The sequence below is a fragment of the Bubalus kerabau genome, chromosome 5, assembly GCF_029407905.1.
Source record: "Bubalus kerabau isolate K-KA32 ecotype Philippines breed swamp buffalo chromosome 5, PCC_UOA_SB_1v2, whole genome shotgun sequence".
Lineage (NCBI taxonomy): Eukaryota > Metazoa > Chordata > Mammalia > Artiodactyla > Bovidae > Bubalus > Bubalus kerabau.
Genome location: NC_073628.1, coordinates 104,143,643 through 104,162,979, shown reverse-complemented (window position 1 = coordinate 104,162,979; position 19,337 = coordinate 104,143,643). Strand labels below are relative to the sequence as shown.

The 19,337-nt window shown below is 58.7% G+C and overlaps 1 protein-coding gene across 1 annotated transcript in view; it reads left to right on the top strand.

Annotated features, from left to right (window-relative positions):
• TP73 (tumor protein p73) overlaps window positions 1-19,337 on the top strand; it is a 74,092-nt gene that overhangs the window by 12,319 nt on the left and 42,436 nt on the right. The window contains exons 2-3 of the mRNA XM_055582469.1: window positions 13,641-13,737; window positions 14,083-14,203. Of these exons, the coding sequence (XP_055438444.1) occupies window positions 13,670-13,737; window positions 14,083-14,203 (189 nt within the window). The 5' untranslated portion in view covers window positions 13,641-13,669. The remainder of the gene's footprint in view (window positions 1-13,640; window positions 13,738-14,082; window positions 14,204-19,337) is intronic.

Sequence of the window (19,337 nt, the reverse complement as noted above, 5' to 3'; positions counted from 1 at the left end):
CACGTGCATATGTGTGTTGGTAGGACAGAAAGAGCTGAATATCAGCACTTTTGAAATAGGTGTTGAAATAGGTGGATCCTTATCTGTTAGAAGCACCTGCTGCTGTATTAAGGGCTTCCCTGGTAGCTCATATGATAAACAGTCTACTTGCAATGCAGGCGACCCAGGTTCAATCCCTGGGTCAGGAAGATCCTCTGGAGAAGGAAATGGCAACTCATTCCAGTATTCTTGCCTGGAAAATCCCATGGAAGTGTTGTAGGAAGTGGGGAGGCCCCCCTTCAGGGCCCCAAGAGCGGGCTCTTGTCTAACACTCAGAAAAGAATTGTCCGAGGAGACACGTGCTGACAAAGCAAGAGATTTTATTGGGAAAGGGCACCCGGGTGGAGAGCAGTAGGGTAAGGGAACCCAGGAGAACAGCTCTGCCACGTGGCTCGAAGTCTTGGGTTTTATGGTGATGGGATTAGCTTCTGGGTGGTCTTTGGCCAGTCATTCTAATTCTGTCTTTCCCGGTGGCGCACGCATCCCTCAGCCAAGATAGATGCTAGTGAGAGGGATTCTGGGAGGTGGACGGACACGCGGTGTCTCCTTTAGACCTTTCCCGAACTCTTCCGGTTGGTGGTGGCTTATCAGTTCCGTATTCCTTACCAGGATCTGCTGTCATGTGAAAGGTTACTAGAGAGCCTGGCCAGGGTGGGCGGTTTCAGTCAGTGTGCTTCCCCTAACATAAGGAGGAACCTGGCGGGCTGCAGTCCATGGGGTCGCAAAGAGTAGGACACAACTGAGTGACCGACAGGTGAAACAATATAATTTGTAGAATAGGCTATGGCTGAGGGCGGACCGATGTTGAGACCGGGGGACAGATCCATGGGTTCACTGTGCCACTCTCTCTACTTCTGAGTGTGTTTGGAAATTTCGACCAAGAGGAGTAGAATAAAAACCCACAAGCAGAAACACAAACGGAGTCAGTGGCTCCGATCCTGTTCCCCCGCCCCTAGTTCTGCTTCCCGCCAGGTGGGGCTGTTGTTGGGTCCCTTGCAGAGGGCAATGAGTCCACTAGAGCAGGGGGCACATGCTGGCCACAGGCCCCAGGGCTCCAGGCCATGCTCCGCCCCGTCTGCCCCAAGGCTCCAGGCGGCCACGCTGCTTCCTCGGCTCCAATGTCATCGCCTAGGCGACCAGGACGCTGCCGCCACCGCCGGCCTGCCCAGCCACGAGCTGTGGGCCTTCCTGCTGCCTCCCCTCTGCACGGACCCTCCAGGGCCCAGGCTCCGCCAAGGTAGGCTTGGCTCAGGCTGGCCCTCCTTGTTCAGTTACCGGTTGGGGCTCTTTGGGGCCACGCCAGGGTACAGAAGCCCCTCCTCACTAGCTCCCCACCTGGTGCTTGGGAACTGGGTACCCTGGGGGCGGGGGTGGCAGACGGGCCAGTGCGAGGAGGCCATGCCTGTGGTTCCCCTGATGGGGCTCAGCCACTGTTGTGTGGCACTGCCGTCTGCCCCCAGGGGGGTGGCAGGGCAATTTGCATGGCCCCGGCAGTTGGGGGAGGGACAGAAGTCACTCTAGTGCCACCGCCTCCACCCCTTGGGTCCACCAGGAACTCTCTCCATGTTCTGCCACGGAGGCCTGGAGTAGCTTGCCCAGTCCCAGCCCCAGCCACATGGCCAGGCTTGTCCCGCTGGGGGCCACCATTCCTCAGCCCCATAGGGCCAGGCCAGTGCCGGTTTTCCCTGGTCTCCCCCACCCACCCCGGCTGCCTCGCAGGCATCACCAAGACCCAGGCAGCAGGATAGCTTCCTGTGCTGCCTGCCGGGCACTGTGGTACCACCTGCGCTTCAGGGATGCCTCTGAAGTTGCACTCTTGAGTGGAGGGGCTGGGGTGGGGGATTCACCACGATGAAAGCAGAGCATGTGTGTGTGCAGGTGTGTATACACGTGTGCATGTGCATTGGTGGCGGTGGCCCAGTGGTGAAGAATCTGCCTGCAATGCAGGAAACACACGTTCAATCTCTGGGTTGGAAAGATTCCTTGGAGGAGGAAATGGCAGCCCACTCCGGTATTCTTGCCTGGACAATTCCATGGATAGAGGAGCCTGGTGGGCTACAATCCATGGGGTCGCAAAGAGTCGGACACAACTGAGCGGCTAAACACACCAAACACAGACATGTGTGTTGATGGTGCTGGTGGGGTGTATAGGCCCCAGTGGCTGGCTCTCCACCCCACGTGCTGCCATCAGGAAGCAGATTCTGAAGCCTGAGTGGAACGAGGAGTGAGGGCTTAACTGCAAGACAGCCAATAGCAGATTTACAAATGGCTCAGTGGTCAGACAGGAGCACTGAGTGTGCACCCTGAGATGCCCCAGGAATCCTGCTAGACACCCCTGTGTAGGTCAGCCCTGCATGGTGGGTGTGATGTCCCCATTCTACAGATGAAAAGACAGGGCCCCAAACTACACGCAACTGGTAGGTGGTTGAAGGCGCCCGAGTGCAGCTGGTTGAGGGGCTGAACTCAGAAGTGAATTAGCCCATTGTGGATCAGTGTGGAAGGGGGTCCCAGGACAGGATACGTGTCCTCACCCCTTCTGCACCCTCCTGCATTCCTGTGGTCCATATCCCCACCTCGCTGGACTCAGCCAATCCCTGCCTCTCTGACCACCAGCCTCTAGGTTCACCAAACCCACGATGTGCCCCCGGGTGGCCTTCCCCACCAGAATCCCCCTTCATCCCTCTGAGAGCCAAACCCCCTCCTTGTTCTCTGAGTCCCACAGCTGCAGGTCGACAACCCTCCCTGTAACCAAGGCCTCTGGGCCCCCTGTCCCCTCTCCAGCCCGCCTGGAAACTCCTGCCTCCCCTGACGTGATGGGTCATTAGGGCCTGTCCTTGGCCGAGCTCCACCTGGCTGGTGCCCCTTCTCCACCCTCAGTCAGCTGGTGAGACCAAAAATGACAACGCACAGGGACCTTCATCTCCCCTTGGGCTGACCCCAGGCCTGTCCGTGCCCCTTCTGCGCACCCTTCACACTGTGGGGGGAAGGCTGGTTCTCTTGTCTGCCCCTCAAGAGAGCAGGTCCCCTGGAGGGTGGGGCTGCCTGGTGGGAAGGGATTGGATGGATCCTAACCAGAGTTGGGCTCAAACCCAGCTTCTGAGTGAGTGGCCCTGGGCAAGCGGTCTGCTCTCTGTGCTTCTGTAGGAACATCTGGAAAGTGGGGTGCAGCAGTGCCTTGATCTTGTGAAGACTGAGATCAAGAAATGCAGAGGCTTCTAGGCTGGGGTTGGCACTGAGGGAGGGCACATCATTATCAGACAGAGACCCCCAGGGCCAGGGGGTGGGTTGGGGGCACCTTGGAGATGTGGGGGCAGGGAGGCAGGTGGGACAGAAGGGCTGATGATGAGTGTTTCTGGAGTGAGTGAGGCATGGAGGGACCAGTGTTGTGACACCTTGGATGACGTTATGTCAGATGTCAGCTAACTTCAGAGACAGAAAGCAGAATTCATGAGTCAATTGGAGCTCTCGAACTAGATCAGAGCCTCGATGGCTGGGGGCGGCGGGGTGGGTGGAGAGCTGAGTGGGGATGGGTAGAGGTAGAAATTAGTGGGGATGGTAGAAATTAGTACATCCTGAGCCCATAGCGAGGAGCCCAGGGTGAGAGTCAAGGAGTCTGTGCAGGGGGGAGCACAGATGATGTTTCCCTTCAAGGAGTGTGGAGGTGTCCAGAGGAGGGTGGTCAGGTGGTTTGGGAATGACCACGTGGGGCAGAATTGAAGAGCATGAATGCTCGCTCGGGGAAGAGAAGATTCTGGAGGACAGAAGCTGGCACACTGGCGTGTAGAGGTGGGACCCCGGGAGGGGTGGCTTGGAGGAGAAAGACAGAAACAGCAGGAGTGCCTGGCAGACTGGAAGGTGAGAGCATTGCCGAAAGTGGGGTCTGGCTGCTCGTCACTCAAAAACCAAAAGGAGGCAAGCCTGGTGCAAAGGAAAGTCTGCTTTTTTTCCGGAGGCTGGCAGCAGAGTTGAGGGGGTGGTGGGCAGACTCCCGTCCAAAGGCTGACTCCCTCCCACTGAGTATCGGGGCAAGAGCTATTATAGGTGGAGGGAGGGGGCAACATGAGGAACAGCAGTCAGCTCTGACAGTGATCTTCAAATTGATCACACAGTGGTGATCAATGACATCAGTGTCATTTTGATTAAGTACAGTTAGTCTTCAGTTCCAGGGTCAGTTTGTTTCCATTTCTTGAGGCCAGTTCTGTTTTTTTTTGTTTTGGTATACATCTTAGTTTCCCCTAGGGATCCAGCCCGCACCCCCTGCAATAAAAGTGCAGAGTCCTAACCACTGGACCGCTGGGGAATTCCCTGAGGCCAGTTCTCAGAAGAGTGGCAGCTTATGTCATGGCTACAGTCTGGTCTTCGTGTTGTTGACTTCTTCCACCTGGTGGGGGTACAGAGGTGGGGTGCATGAGCCTACATCCGGCCACTGGGGGGCCATCAGATGAGGCAGGAGCAGGGAGCCTGGCTAAAAGGCTGCTGCGCTTATGGGGCAGTGATGAGGGGATCTGGGCTGGGGTGGCCCCATCAGGGGGAGCGCTGGATTCCAGATCCATGTGAAGGCACGGTTGGAGGTGGGCAGTGGTTTGGAGGGCCCAGGATGCGCCCAGCTGCCGTCCACTCCCAGCCACCTCGGCTCTCATGTGGGCCACGCCACGACCGAGAGCTCAGACACCTGCTCTGCTTGAAGCATCTCATCCGTCCTCTCCAGCCTCGTGAGGCTCCCAGCCCTGCAGCCACCCCGCCTCCTGGATCCCCTCCCTGTCCTCTCTTCTATCTGAACCTTCCTCACCGACACTCTTGCTTCTGCTCCCACTCTTCTCTCCCAGCCCCCCGACAGGTGGCTGGATGCTGCCATGGAAGCCCCCTTGGCGGTGGTGCAGTTAGGCTTGGGGCACCATTCCAGCTGCCCTTGACCTGTCCCTTCTTAGACCCAGGACCCCCCCACCAGTGTGAGGTCATTCCCTCTGCCCCCTGCACTGTGCCTTCTTAGAGAAAACTTCTCCCCACCAGTGCCTGTGCCTCTGACACCCCACCACCCCCACCTACAAACTTGCCTGCCCCCGTTCTCCAGGCTGGGCAGGAACCGAGACTTCTCCATTGGTCCTCTGCCCCTGGGGTCCAGCCTTTGAAGCCCAAGCTGGAATCCATTGCTTGCCTCCAGCGGGTGGGTTGTCCGTTACCCTGGGATGGCACATCAGCTTTCTGCTGCCCTGGGGTGCTGGGTCCCATCCATTGCTCTGCAAGTGCCTTGTTTTTAGAGAGACAAGTGAAGAGAGGGCCCTGTAAGCGAACCAGGGACAGGTCAGCGGCCAGACCTGGCCTCTGCCTGGGACCAGAGAAGGTTTTTTCCTCCCCGTCTGCTGCTACTCTAATCCTCAGGACCCGCTGGTCCATTACAGCTCGCTCCGGGATCTCGAGCTCTTCATCCGTGCCTGTATCAGAGCCCTGCTGAGTACTCAGGCTCTTCCTACGCAGCACAGGAAGCAGGCTCAGAATGGGCAAGACACCTGTCTGGGGTCACACAGCTGCCGAGCAGAGCGGCAGAGGGGGGCTAAGTGGACAGAGGAGGCCGGGGGCCAGGAGTGTGGTAGGCAGTGTAGAGCTACAGAGCAGAAAGCCAGGGGACAGGGACTGTGTGTCCTGGTCTGACCTGCACATGCTGGGATGGGAGGAAAACCATGGGCAGGTCAGTGGAGGGTGGGGGCGGGGGGGAGGCCCGGATGTGGGTAGGGCCTCGGCATGAGGGTGAAGAAAGAGGGGTGGGCGAGGGACTTCCCAGTAGCGTGCTGGTGGGGCTGTGTGGGTGGGAATGCAGGCTGGGGAGGGAGTTGGGCCTCCTTTGCTCCCCTCCTAGAGAGGCCAGGCTGAGGGCAAAGTCAAGAGCCAGCTGACTGGGTTGGAGCTGTGACCAGCTGTGTGCCCTTGGGTGAGTGACCTGACCTCTCTGCACGTTTCCACGTCAGTGCACGGGCCTGCTGGGACATGGCGGGGCTCAGCCATCCTCTGGCGTTTCTTTCTTTGTTTGGCTGCAAGAGTTTGTCCACCAGGAAGCTGGTCATGGCAGCCTCTCTGGTGGAGCGGGGGTGGGGTGCCCCTGGGTCCCCGACACTCAGCTTGGCCGAGCACCTCTCCCAGCAGAGGTCTGGGTGACGCCAGAGCCGCGCAGCCCTGGAGGATCTGGTCGGCCATTTCCTTCCAGAAGTGCGTGAGGCTCACGTGGTCAGAGGGCTGCTGCCCAGCTCCCGGCCTCACGTGGGTACTAAGCCAACCGTTAGATTCAAACAGAAACTGCTGGGCAACCTCAGGGTGCTCCAGGCTGGCCCAGGTGCGGAGGGAGGCCATCCTGCCCCTGGCACCAGCAAAAGTAAGAGGCCCGCGGGATGAGAGGCGGCGGGGCTGGGGGATTCCCGGGCCGCTCCCAGGCTCGGCCTCCCCCGCCTGCCTGGGGCCCCAGCCCAGGAGGGAGAGAGGGCGGCTTAATCGGGCAGCTCCAGCTGTTTTCATATTTCACAAGCGCACCCTGCCCCAGGGTGGGGAGGCTAAATTTGTCTCATCAGCAGCACTGGGCTCCCCCCGAGCGGAGCCAAGAGGGAGCAGGGAGCCACCCCAGGGTGATGGAGCCGTGGCAATGCCCTCCTCCCTGGCCCTGCAGGCCCCATCTTTCTCCACAGGAGGCCCAGGTGCCACCCTGGCCAGCCCCGGCCGAGGGTCCTGTCTTGTCCTGACCGCACCCCACCCCCTGCTGGGCCAGCGGGGACAGAGGCTATCCAGCCTCCTGTGGCCACGTGGCCCGGTGCGGGCGGGAGGGGCAGGTGAAGATGGCCGCTGCCCATGCTCCCTGAGGGCGACACGCTTCCGGCCACCATTCCAGGTGGGACCCCTGTCCTGGCCCCACAGGCCAAGGGCAGCCCGTTCCGGGGTGGGTGGCTGGGTCTACAGGAGCCCCTCAGCTCCGAGGGCCCAGGAGGCTGGGCACTGGGTGTCCTTCAGGAATTCTGTTGGGCTGCTGCCCAGGGACAGCGCCATGTCACCGCAGGGCCTCCTGTGTGATGGCTGCCTGACCCCTCTGCCCGGGTAGGGGGACTTGTGGGCGCTGGGATGTTCTGGGGTTCCCTCAAGACAAGCCACAGGGTATTGGAAGGGGCTGGGAAGGCCCCTGGGATCCCTCCTGTGATGGTGTAGGTTTATCTGCCCCTTAGATTTCAGTCCGTCTACGTTTATGGAAATAACCAGGGAAAGAGCCACAAGAAGAACCAGTGTGTGACTGAGGACAACCGGGATGGATTGTTTTGGGGAGGGGACAGGGTAGGGTTCTTTGGGTCTTTTCTCTCTAAAGTGACTGGGCCGCACCCATTCCCTGAACGCTGTGGGGGAGGGCATGTGCTCCAGTTGTCCCTCCCTGTGCCCAGGCCAAGTGTCCACACCCACCATAGGCGGGTGGGGGCCCCCTCTATGAATGGGGTGTCCCTTCCAAAGGGTCACAGGGGCCCCAGTTTATGGGCCTTGGTTCTGGAGCCCTGGGCAGGGACGGGTAGAGGGAGAGGAGAGGAGAAGCCCAAGGCCTTGAAGTCCTGCCGACCAGCGAGGCTGCTGTCTGGGCCGCACAGGGCTGTGTGTGCTCTGCCACCAGCCGGGTGATGGGGGCAGGATAAGGCGCATTCTGATCCGGAGTCAGGGAAGTCAGCAGCTTCTTGGAGGAGGCGAGGCAAGGCCTGGCCTGGCAGGACGAGGGTTGGGTAGGGAGTGGACAGGGGACCAGAGCTGAACGTGGAGGCAGCCCTGGCTGGGGTGCATGGGGACGGGGCTGGGAGCCCAGGGCAGGCTGTCACTCTCACTGGGATCTTGGAGGATGAGGTCAGAGGGTTGAGCTCCTGAAGGAAGAGTTAGCCCCCTAGGGCCTCCAGCTTCCACCAGCCTGGGACAGGCTGTGTGCCTGGGGCAAAGCCCTCAGGTGTTTTTGGGTGGGGAACAGGGTGGGGTTCTTTGGGTCTTTCCCACCTGGGCTGCAGCTGGGACCCTTGGTAGCTTGGGGCACGTTTTTTGGGCCTCTGAGACCTGCCCGGGGGTGGCGGTGTGGGAGCCTGCTGGCCCCGGCAGCAGCTGGCTGGCTTCTCCCCTGCAGCACTGGGCCTCTGGGCTGGAACCTTTTCTGCTGGGGGGCACTGCAGGATGTGGGGCCACGTCCCCTCCCCCAGGTGGCTCTCAGAGACCTTGGGGAGTCCCCAGATGAAGTTGTTAGGACGTGGGGCTGTGTCTCCACTCAAGCCTGGGTTGAGGTCTTTGGGCCACCAGCCCCCACCCCTCAGAATCACAAATATTCGCTGGAAATTCCTTGAGGTGAAGTGGTTTTGGGGGCCACAGCCCACAGTCGGGGGTGTCTGAGCATCGGGCCAGCTGCCGTGAGAACGGGCTACACTCTGCCCTTTTCACGCTGCCGTGACTGCAGCTTCCCCTGGCCGGGTGCTCAGGGATTCCTTGAGTCCAGCCCCTACCCACGCCGTTCCCCACCCTCTCACGTCCATGTCTCCAACCTTGAGCAGGACTGGACTCCTCTCGTTGTGACAGGATGCACTTCCTTTCCAGAGAAACTTCAACTTGATGGCAAAGCAGAGCTGCACAGCATGCTTTTGTGCCCTGTGGCATCATTGCTACCACCTGGGGGATATCATCGGAAGTTGGTCTCTCCCCCCTACATGCGATTTTTAACATAATTTGCATCATTTGCAAAAGCAGTTTCCATTGTGAGCACATTTCCAGATTTGCAGAGTGTGTCGGGGAAATTGGATTTAATTTGCAGGAAGTGGTTTTAGAATTGCTTTCTTTCTCTCATGCCTGCGAACCTTGGCCACCTTGGCCGAAATGCTGCTAGTGGGTAAAGGGAAGAGATCATCCCTGCCCAGGGGAGAGGGTGCGGTGCCCATTGAGCCCAGGGGGTTCTGGCAGGGTAGGCAGATGGCCTGAGGCCAGGCATCAGTGTTGCCTCTTCCTCACGCCCCAGCTCCTGCCTGGGTGGCGGGTGGTCCCCAACACCTGTAGATACTAGGTCGGCAGCTCCGTCACATGTAGCCCAGTGCAGCCAGCTCTTCTGAGTTTTCCAGGGATGTTGGAGATATGGGTGCTGCGTGACTTCCTGGGTAGAGTACCCCCGGATCCTCTGAGTCAGGCAGGGCAGGTTTCTGGACCCATTTTGCAGGTGGAGAATCAGCGTGGGAGTCACCCTCAGAGATTGGCGTGGCAGTCACCCTCAGAGACTGGCGCCATCTTCGGGTTGGCAACCAAAGGGGTCCCCCCAGTGGGCCAGGTGGGCCTATGTGATGCTTTCCCTTTCGGCAGAGGGGTCTATCCCAGAATCTCTGTGAGTCCCAGGGTGCTGGCTAAAAGTGGACATGGAGCCCTGCGTTTGGGGTGTATTGGGGGCAGATGCAGCAGGATCTGCTGAAGACAGTGGAGTTTGGTGAGCCTGAACCTCCTCTTCCTTCAGTAAGGCTGAACTGTCTAATCTGCAGTCCTGGTGATGAGGGCTGGGGTGGGACCCCTGCAGCCTCCTGCTTCCCCAGAGGGCTGGGCACCTGCAGGTCTATCCTGAGCCAGAGCTGGCCTGCGTGATGGTGCAGGCGCCTCTGACACCAGCAGCTTGGGGTGAAGCAGGGGGTGTAGTTAGGAAAGATGCTGGTTGTGTTGCCCAGGGTGGGGACTCTCTGTCCCACCTCCTGGCTGTTCTTGGAGGGAAGCAGGTGTATAAGCATGGGGAGGGGGCTTCGGGGAGATTCCCAGTGCTGATGTACTGCCCCAGGTGCTGGGCAGCGGGAGTTGCTGAGAACCAGGACTAGGCTCCGGGAGAGAAACTGTCTTAATTTTCATGTAACTGGCAGAGTGACATATTCCTGACATTCTTGGTGGTGCCGTTTTCCCCCCAACATACTACCCCAGGCTCCTTCTCTGAAGTTCAGCATTTCTTTATTGAAGTGAAACTCACACAACATAAAACTAACCCCTTTGCAGCAAGCCTTCCAGTGGTGTTTGGCTCGTTCACAGGGCTGAGCAACCGTCACTCGGTCTATTTCCAGCAGTCACCCCACCCCCCACCCCATCCCACTCCAAACCCGCCCTCAGTCCTTGCAAACCACCAAGCTGCCTTCCGCCTCTGGGGATTCACCTTCCTAGATGTTTCATAAGACTCATGACCGCTCACTCAGTGTGAGGTTCTGAGGGCATAGTGATGTAGCTAGTGTGAGAGATCATCCCTTTCATAGAGTGAAACTGCAGCGTGTGGACCTACCAGGGCTTCCCAGGTCGTGCTAGTGGTAAAGAACCCGCCTGCCAATGCGGGAGACGTAAGAGACTCAGGTTCAGTCCCTGGGTCGGGAAGACCCCTGGAGAAGGAAATGGCAACCCACTCCAGTTTTCTTGCCTGATGAATCCCACAGACAGAGGAGCCTGGCGGGCTATGGTCCATGGGGTTGCACAGAGTTGGACATGACTGAAGTGACTTAGCACACACACAGGTGGACCTACCAGGACTGTTTATTCATTCATCTGCTGATGCTCCTTGGGGCTATTTCCACATTTCCCCTGTTGTGGGTGCTGTGACCAGAGATAGGATCTTGCTGTCCACTTGCTGTGTGACGTTAGTCAAGGCATTGTCATCTCTGGGCTTAGTTGGGCCATTGGCAAAATAGAGGGGGTGGGACCAAATGTCCTGGGCCAGTTGAGTCTTGAGCTGGCACAGCCTGCCCACACCAAGAGGCCACCCTGACTGATCTCTGCTCACCCAGAAAGGACCACCCATGGTGAGTGGGTGAGGGTGGGTTTCCACCCAGTTTCAGCTTGGCGGCCTGTTCCACACCTGCTCCAGACAGCGCATTCTGCTTCCTACCAACTCTACCCTGTTCTAAGTTACCTCATGGCCAACTCCAGGCCTTACTGGAGCTGCACTGGCTTTTGGACAGCTTAGCCCAGGATGGGAGTGACCTCCCCAGCACAGGAAGCATGCCAGTGAGCGCTGGCCAGCCCCTTGTAAAAACTCTGTGGATCGTGTGCTAAAGGTTTGAGGTGGAGTGGGCAGGAGGCATGACTAAGTTACTTTCTAGCTCTGAGAAGGCCACTTGTTATCCCTGCACTTTCAGCTGTGCTGTGTGACCTTGGCAGGTCATATAACCTCTCTGAGCCCCATCTTCTGAGAGGGAGTGGAACCGTCTCCGAGCCTGCTGGGGAGTTGATTTGTGGCTGGCACTTTCCAAGCCACTTGTTCCGGCCGCCTTCACTTGGCCACACCTTAACCTCCCCCGCCCAGCCCCTCCCAGCTCGTGCCACTGCCCCAGGGATGGTGGCCTGGCACGTGGCAGCCCCAGGAACATGCCACAGGCCTCAATCAGGGCCCACTGCCTGGGGACAGACAAAGCAACAGATTGCGGGCCCCACCCTTCCTCCCCCGACGGCTGTGGGCAGGTCCAGGCCTGCCCGCTTGGGCACTGCCAGGAGATGGCCGAGCTGACTCCTGTGGCCCCTTGCCAAGGACCTGGAGGCCAGCCCAGGGGAGACGTCGCCTGGGCCTCGGTGGGGGTAGTGGGCAGAGTGGGCTCTGGTTTCCCTGCCCCTCCCTCCCTGAAGAACAGGGATCCCAGATGTGCCTGGCGTGGCCACTGCCGTGGTGACAGGGCTGCTTTGGGTGTGACTGGGGCATGGGGACTCAGGAGGGGTGGTGGTGGGGACAAAGGCCAGCAGACAGGGGGCTGGGGCCCTGAGCCCTTGGCATCTCCTGTGAAGGGAGGCCATTCATGCCGTGACCCCCCCTCCAGTGACAGAGCAGATTCTCCACCTCGGCCTTGGTGGCTGCCTCACCGGGTTGGCATTGCTGTTGCGTCCAGGCTGCCAGCAAGGATCCCACCGCAGAGGTGAAAGACTGCCCAGCCCTGCAGCAGTTGGGCACAGCCAGGCTCCTACCCGGGCCTTGGCTCCAGCCTCGGGTGGGCCCTGCACCTACCCTTTCTTGAGGGGGACACAGGATCTGAGCTGTCACTGGCTGCTGGGGCATCAGGAGCCCTGAAACCTGGCTTGAGTCTCCCCCACAGGCTAAACCTAGAGACACAGTTCATCATAATAATGACCACTCGTGTTCCAGTGTAACTATGACCCAGACACAGCAGAGACTTTATCTTCATGTTTTGTTTTTATTTTTTAATTTAGTTTTTATTGAAGTATATTTGATCTATACTTCCCTGGTAGCTCAGAGGGTAAAGAACCCACCTGCAATGCTGGCGACCTGGCTTCGATCCCTGGGTTGGGAAGATCCCCTTGAGGAGGGCCACTCCGGTTTTCTTGCCTGGAGAATCCCCATGGACAGAGGAGCCTGGTGGGCTACGGTGCATGGGGTCGCAAAGAGTTGGTCATGACTGAGTGATTAAGCACACAGCACGTAGTTGATCTACAATATTGAGTTAATTCCTGGTGTACAGCAGAGTGACTCAGTTATACACATATATACATTCTTTTTAATATTATTTTCTGCTACAGTTTGGAGAAGACAATGGCACCCCACTCCAGTACTCTTGCCTGGGAAATCCCATGGTTGGAGGAGCCTGATAGGCTCCAGTCCATGGGGTCGCTAAGAGTCGGATGCAACTGAGCGACTTCACATTCACTTTTCACTTTTCACTTTCATGCATTGGAGAAGGAAATGGCAACCCACTCCAGTGTTCTTGCCTGGAAAATCCCAGGGACAGGGGAGCCTGATGGGCTGCTGTCTATGGGGTCACACAGAGTCGGACACAACTGAAGCCACTTAGGAGCAGCAGCAGGAGCTGCTGCTACCGTTTATCACAGAATATTAGTATAGTTCCCTGTGCTGTACAGTAGGACTTTGTTGTCCATCTATTTTAGATACAACGGTTTACATCTACTAACCCTAAACTCCCCGTCCCTCTCCACCTTGGTAGTCACATGTCTGCTCTCTACGTGTGTGAGTCCGTTTCTTCTCTCCTCTTTCATTCTTTATTATTATTTTTTATCTGGCTGGGCTGGGTCTCTGTTGCACTGTGGGGCTTCTCTAGATTTTCAGCGTGCAGGCTGAGTAGTTGCAGTGTGTGGACTTAGCTGTGGCCTGTGGGACTTTTGTTTCCCGACCGGGGACTGAACCAGGCCTCCTGCACTGGGATCTCGGAGTCTTAACCACCAAGAAAGTCCCCCATGAGTCTGTTTTGTAGACAAGTTTATAACTTATACACATAACTGATACCCTATGGTATTTGTCTTTCTCTTTCTGACTCACTTCACTTAGTACAATCATCTGGCTGAGACTTGAAATCAGTGCTCCCAAGGGGCCCTGCAGCAGCCCCATGAGGGGGCGCTGCCATCATCCCCGCTTCACAGTTGATGGCTCTGAGAAGGTCTGAGGCTAGGCTGCCCCCACCCCTGGGTCTTGATTTCCACCCCCAGAAAGGGTAGGATGAAAGGAGCGGTGGGTGGGGGCCTGCGCCCGGCCAGGACCCAAGGGTGTCCCCGAGTGGTCGCCATTGGCCCCCCTGCCACTTGTGCTTGAGGACGCTGGCCAGAGGGCTTGGAGGCGCCCTCCCAACCCACCCTCTTGTTCTTTCCTCTCGCAGAGTGAGCTGCCCTCTGCCTGTGCTGGAAGATGTCCCAGTCCACCCAGCCCGCTGCCGCCGATGAGGGGGCCACGTTCCAGCACCTATGGAGTTCTCTGTGAGTGTCGGACCCTGGGCAGGGCGGAGAGGGCTGGGTAGGAGCTGCTGCCCTGGGCTTCCTCCTGGGGTCGCAGGCTCCACAGTCTGGGCTTCTTCCTCTGACCAGCCGTCCAGAGGGCTCGGGGCAGGGAGAGGTCCAGGGGACAGAGCCTGTGGGTGGCCACCTCCCTGGCACTCACACCAGCCCTGGAGAGGCTGGTGGGGCAAGGAAGCTGGGGGTTCTGAGAGCTGAGGTTAGGGGAAGGAGCAGAGGGGCAAGGGGAGGTGTGGGCTGTCCTCACGCTCTGGGTCTGGGCGGTCTGGGCTCACCGCTCCGCTGCCCGCTCTGTCTTCCTCTGTCTAGGGAGCCTGACAGCACCTACTTTGACCTTCCCCAGCCGGGCCAGGGGAATGAGGAAGTGGCGGGTGGTGCGGAGGCCGGCATGGATGTCTTCCACCTGCCGGGCATGACCACGTCTGTCATGGTGAGTGGGGCTTCCCTCTGCGGGGCACTCAGGGTGGGGGCGGTGAGTGTGAACTGTCTCGGGAGCCTGCAGAACCAGGAGGCAGGCTCGCAGGTACATAGTTTCCTCTGTGTGCGTGTTAGCACATTTTAGATCACGAAGTAGAAACTGGATCAGCTCCTGTAACTGTCAGTCCAGGGGTACGAAGCTTTTCAGGCCTGGCTGGATCCAGGTGTAGCGAGACCTTCGGGTATGGCTGGATCTAGGTGTATGAATGAATTCAGGCATGGCTGGATCCAGGTGTAGAGAGACCTTCAGGCATGGCTGGACCTAGGTGTACAAATGAATTCAGGCATGGCTGGATCCAGGTGCTCAAACAGCTGCCTCTTGTTCTCTTGCTTTGCCTCCCCCATGGTAGATTTGTTCTTAGGCAGCGTCTCCTCTTATGGTAGAGGCTCCAACAGCAGCACCCTCCCTGTGGGGAAGGACCTTCTTTGCCCAGAATCCAGCGCGCCCATCTCTGAATATGTCATGTGTCTATTCCTGAGCCGTCTCTGTGTCATTGATGACCTGGGTGCCCTGAAGCAGGGTCAGGATGGAGTGGAGTATTGTGGGCTCCCCCACCACAGGCGCTAACTTATGGGAAAGAGGCCCCCGAAAGGGATGGAGCTGCTGTTTCCAGAGGAGGGAGGCGGGAGGGGGGGTTGCAGGAGCACCCAAGGCCCCGAAACCTGCCTGTCTTGCTACATCTCAGGCCCTGCCGCGCTAGGTGGCCCTCTTGGCTGGAGGCAGGGCTGTGGTAGCTGGCCATACTCCTGCCAGGCACTGGGGTTCCAGGAGGTGGGGGGCAGGCAGGACACAAGAAGGGTGTGTAAGGACCCCCAGCCCTGGGGAAGCCTGGCAATGCCCCAGAACCCCCCCACAGTCACCTCCTCTGCATAGTGTCTGCTGGACCTGGGGCTGCTGAGTTCTGTCTGTGGGCTCGCTGCCCAGGGCTCCCTCGGGTGGGCACCTGTCTCAGGAGCTTTGCTAAGAGCATGAGGGAAGCACCTGGCTTGGATCTCAGGTGGCCTCGGACCACAGTGGATGGAAGCAGGGTTCTGGTTGCTGGCCAGAGACTGAGGTCGGGCTGTGGCAGTGAGAGTGCTGAATCCTAACCACTAGACCAGCAGGGACCAGTGGCCAGTGATGAGGCCCTGGCCCGTCAGGTGTGTGGAAATGAATTCCCACAAAGACGGAAAGTAGTGAAAGCAGAAAAGTGCTTACTAGGAGGAAAAGGGTACACGTGAATAGACACAAGGGAGAGTGCTGTGCCCTCATGGAGGTTTGAACCACTTTTATGGGGTGTTTCTTGCGGGTTTCCTGTGGCCAGTCATCATGCTTTACCTGGTCCTGAGTCCATGATTGGGTTATCTCAGGGTCCCCCACGTGTCTGGGGGCTCAGAAGGTCAGGAATCTGCCCATAATGTGGGAGACCCAGGTTCGATCCCTGGGTCAGGAAGATCCCCTGGAGGAGGGCATGGCAACCCACTCCAATATGTCTGCCTGGAGAATCCCACAAACAGAGGAGCCTGGCAGGTTACGGTCCATGGGGTTGCAAAGAATCGGACATGACTGAGAGACTTTCACTTTCACTTCCTCCCATGTGTGTGTGCACATCTTTTAGCCAAGATGGATTCTATCGAAGAGGCCTGTGGGGGGGTTGACATCACTCACTGTGGGGTGACACCCCTTCCCTTTTTGATCTCCAGGGAGCCTTTCTTAGCGTATGTAGTTGGGAACATCTCCTTGACCTCGAGAAAGAGGACTACGTTGTTTTCCGTGTCTTATCTGGGCAGGGCTCAGCTCTGCTCTCTCCTGCTATCTGTCCCCTGGGGACGAAGCCCAGCTGCTCAGCCTCTGTGCTCAGCTCTGCTCTCTGGGGGCTCCATGGACGGCCACCGGCCTCACACAGAGCAGCAATGAGGGCCTTGGGGCACCAGTAGCAGGCCCAGGGCCAGGGCACATGAGGGAGGTGGGGCCAGGAACTCTGGAGGCAGAGCCTGCCTCCTCCCCAGAGACCCCTCCAGGAGTTGGAGCTCTTATCCCAGCACACACGCCTTTGAGAATAGTGGGGGTGGGGGGCTCCAGTCAGGGGACTGAGCCAGGGTGAAAGGGCAGCAGGGGAGGAAGGGTCCCTGTGTTCTTTGTTGTTGTCCGTCTCTGATGCTGAGCTGGCCCAGGGCCCGCTGGCCTGAGTGGGACAGGGGAAGGTACCTGCTCAGATAGTGGCAGCCAGGACGGGTTGGGGGTTTAGGGGGCAGCGAGACCCTGTGACATCGTTGCCTCTGAGGAGCCCCTCAGGCTGGACTGGAGGAATCTGCCTGCCCAGCCCAGCCTCCTGTCTCTACCCAGGAGACTGTTGGGGCAGACACAGCTGTTGTATTCCCATTTTACAGGTGAGGAAACTAAGGCAGATGCTGGGAAAGGGTAGGCCTGTGCTGGGCCAGGTAGTGCCATCTTGTCTGTTCAGACCCTTCCCAGTCGGCCAACACCCCCAGGGGCCAAGGGTCCTGACCTCTCTCTTCCAGGTCCGCCCCTCCTGGACATCTGCATCCTCCATAAATGGGTGGGTCTCAGCCTGTCAGTAGTGATGCTCTGGGTTATAATGCTCACCTGAACCCTACTACCTGCCTTGCAGGGGGTAAGGGGGAGTGGAAAAAGAGAAGACTGGTGGCTTTGCCTGTACTGGGGCCCAGGATGGGGTGCCTAGGGATTGGGTCTCCACTCTTTGCTGGTGAATTTATTATTATTTTATTGGAATGATCTTTTATTATATTTGGCTGCATCAGGTCTTACTTGTGGCACACGGGATCTCTGTGAAGGTGCATGGACTCCCCAGGTGTGGTGCATGGAGTCAGTAGTTGTGGCCTGTGGGCCCAGTAGTTGTGGCCTGAAGGCTCAGTAGCTGTGGCCCGTGGGCTCAGTAGCTATGGCGCTTGGGCTCAGTAGCTGTGGCCTGAAGGCTCAGTAGCTGTGGCCCGTGGGCTCAGTAGCTGTGGCCTGAAGGCTCAGTAGCTGTGGCCTGTGGGCTCAGTAGCTATGGCACGTGGGCTCAGTAGCTATGGCACGTGGGCTCAGTAGCTGTGCGCAGGCTCAGTAGTTGGGGCGCATGGGCTTAGTTGCCCCACGGCATGTGGAATTCTAGTTCCCTGACTAGGGATTGAACCTATGTTCCCTGTGTTGCACCCCAGATTCTTAACCACTGCATCACCAGGGAAGTCCCTTTCCTGGTGAATTTAAAATCCAACAGTGGAATTAAAGCACGGCAGGGAGATGTGGGGTCATTCCAAAACCCATTGTCTGGTCACCCAGGGCTTTCTGAGAGGGGGCTGTCAGGGGTGGGGTGGCTGGGCTCTTGACCCAGTTGTATAGCTGGTGAGGTGTTTGTTGTTGGAGATTCATGTCTTTGAAGTGGGTGCCTCAGCCACCCAAAGCCGTGTTAGGGCTTACATCACAATCAAAAAGCAGACACCCACCCTCTACACACCTTACGGAGCAACAGGAGCTGCCACTGAACTCTAGGGTGGGAGGACCCCTGAACACGGTCTCCTAAGAGGTCTAGCTCCAGAATTCCATGAGCCCCTCCTCCTAGCTGCCCAGCTCATGCCCTTGAGGGTCAGCGGGCCTGGAAGACCCTGACGACCCAGCATCAGGAAAGGCCAGTTCTAGGGTCCTGTGGGGGTGGGACACCTCTCTCCAGGGAGGATGTCTGATGCTGGCAGGTCTGGGCTGGCTGGAGAGGACTTCCCTCACAGCCATGGGGTAATGAGGATGGGATCCCCCATCTCTGCCAGCAAGAGGACTGAGTCTGGTAGGTACTAACAGGCCTCTTAGTAAAAGTCCTGCGGGTTCCCAGAGGGCATCTGGGGATACTTGGAACCATGCTGGCCCTGGCTGGGGGCAGGGGTGGGTGAGGGAAGCCAGGCCCCTTTTGAGTGCCTCATCCTGACCCCCGGTGGCCATCCTGAGAGCAGAGACTGGTCTAGGGGCCGGCTTGCAGCCCAGCCTCACCCTCATGCAGCCTGACATCACTCAGAGGCAAAGATGGGGCTCAGAGATGCAGCTGGACAGCTGACTGCAGAGCCCACTACCAGGCTGCATTGTGGAAGGGCCGATGCCCGAGTTTTCTGGGGGCCTGGAGGGGCCCACAGAGCCCAGGGTGCTGGCAGGGAGCCCCGCAGAGCTGAACTGGGCGCTGTTAAAGTCCAACCTGGAAACCGATCCCTCTGGCCAGAACGCAGCCCCTAGGACAGAGTGCTGCTGAGGGTGGGGACCTGCTGATGCAGGGGTGGGCGGTGTCCTGAGTGCCTCCTCCACCCCCACCCATCTGCATGTCCACACCCTCCATCAGGGAAAGCCTGGGGCTAGGGCAGTGAGTTTAGCCCCCAACTCCAAGTTGGTGACAGGTCAGATGCTCCCCAGGCCAGGCCTCAGGTCACAAGAGAGCAGCGGCTGCACAGTCAAAAGCTTTCATCTCTGCCCATCCTGCAGTTGTGACTCAGGCTCCGTGTAAAAGCTTGTGCACTTGAGCACATGCACATGTGCATGCGCGCGCGCACACACACACACACACACACACACACACAGGCCCCCAAGCACTCCCTCTGGCCTCTGGTCTCTGTGACAGTGGGCACCAGCACCCCATCCCCAGGCTCTGGGGCCACCCCCTTCTCTGGGTTGTGGGGCTTGTCCATCAAAAGATGAGGCTTAGGCAGTCCTGGCGTTGGGGGTCCCGGGTCCCAGGGTGGTACCTACTGTGGTGGGGGGCCCTGGCTCTCCACCCGCCTTGGCTGCCCTGGTGAACAGGCTGACTCCTTCCTGCTGGACTAGAGGTTCCTGAGCAGCACCCCGGCTCTATCAGGAGACGGACCACAGGGACCCACGGGTGCCCCACCCACTGCGTCAGTGGCCAGTGTTGACAAGCGGGGTGGGCAGGGCTTCACCTGAGGAGCCAGTCTGTCCCAGGATCGACTCCCCCACGTCTCTGAGCCTTGGTGCCCTCACTTGTGGAGCTGGGGTGACGGGCTGCCTGGGGCCCCAGCAGAGGCTCCCCCAGCCCTGTGGGGCCTCCAACCACCCTCCTGCCACGCTGGGCAGCTGAAGAAGCTGAGTC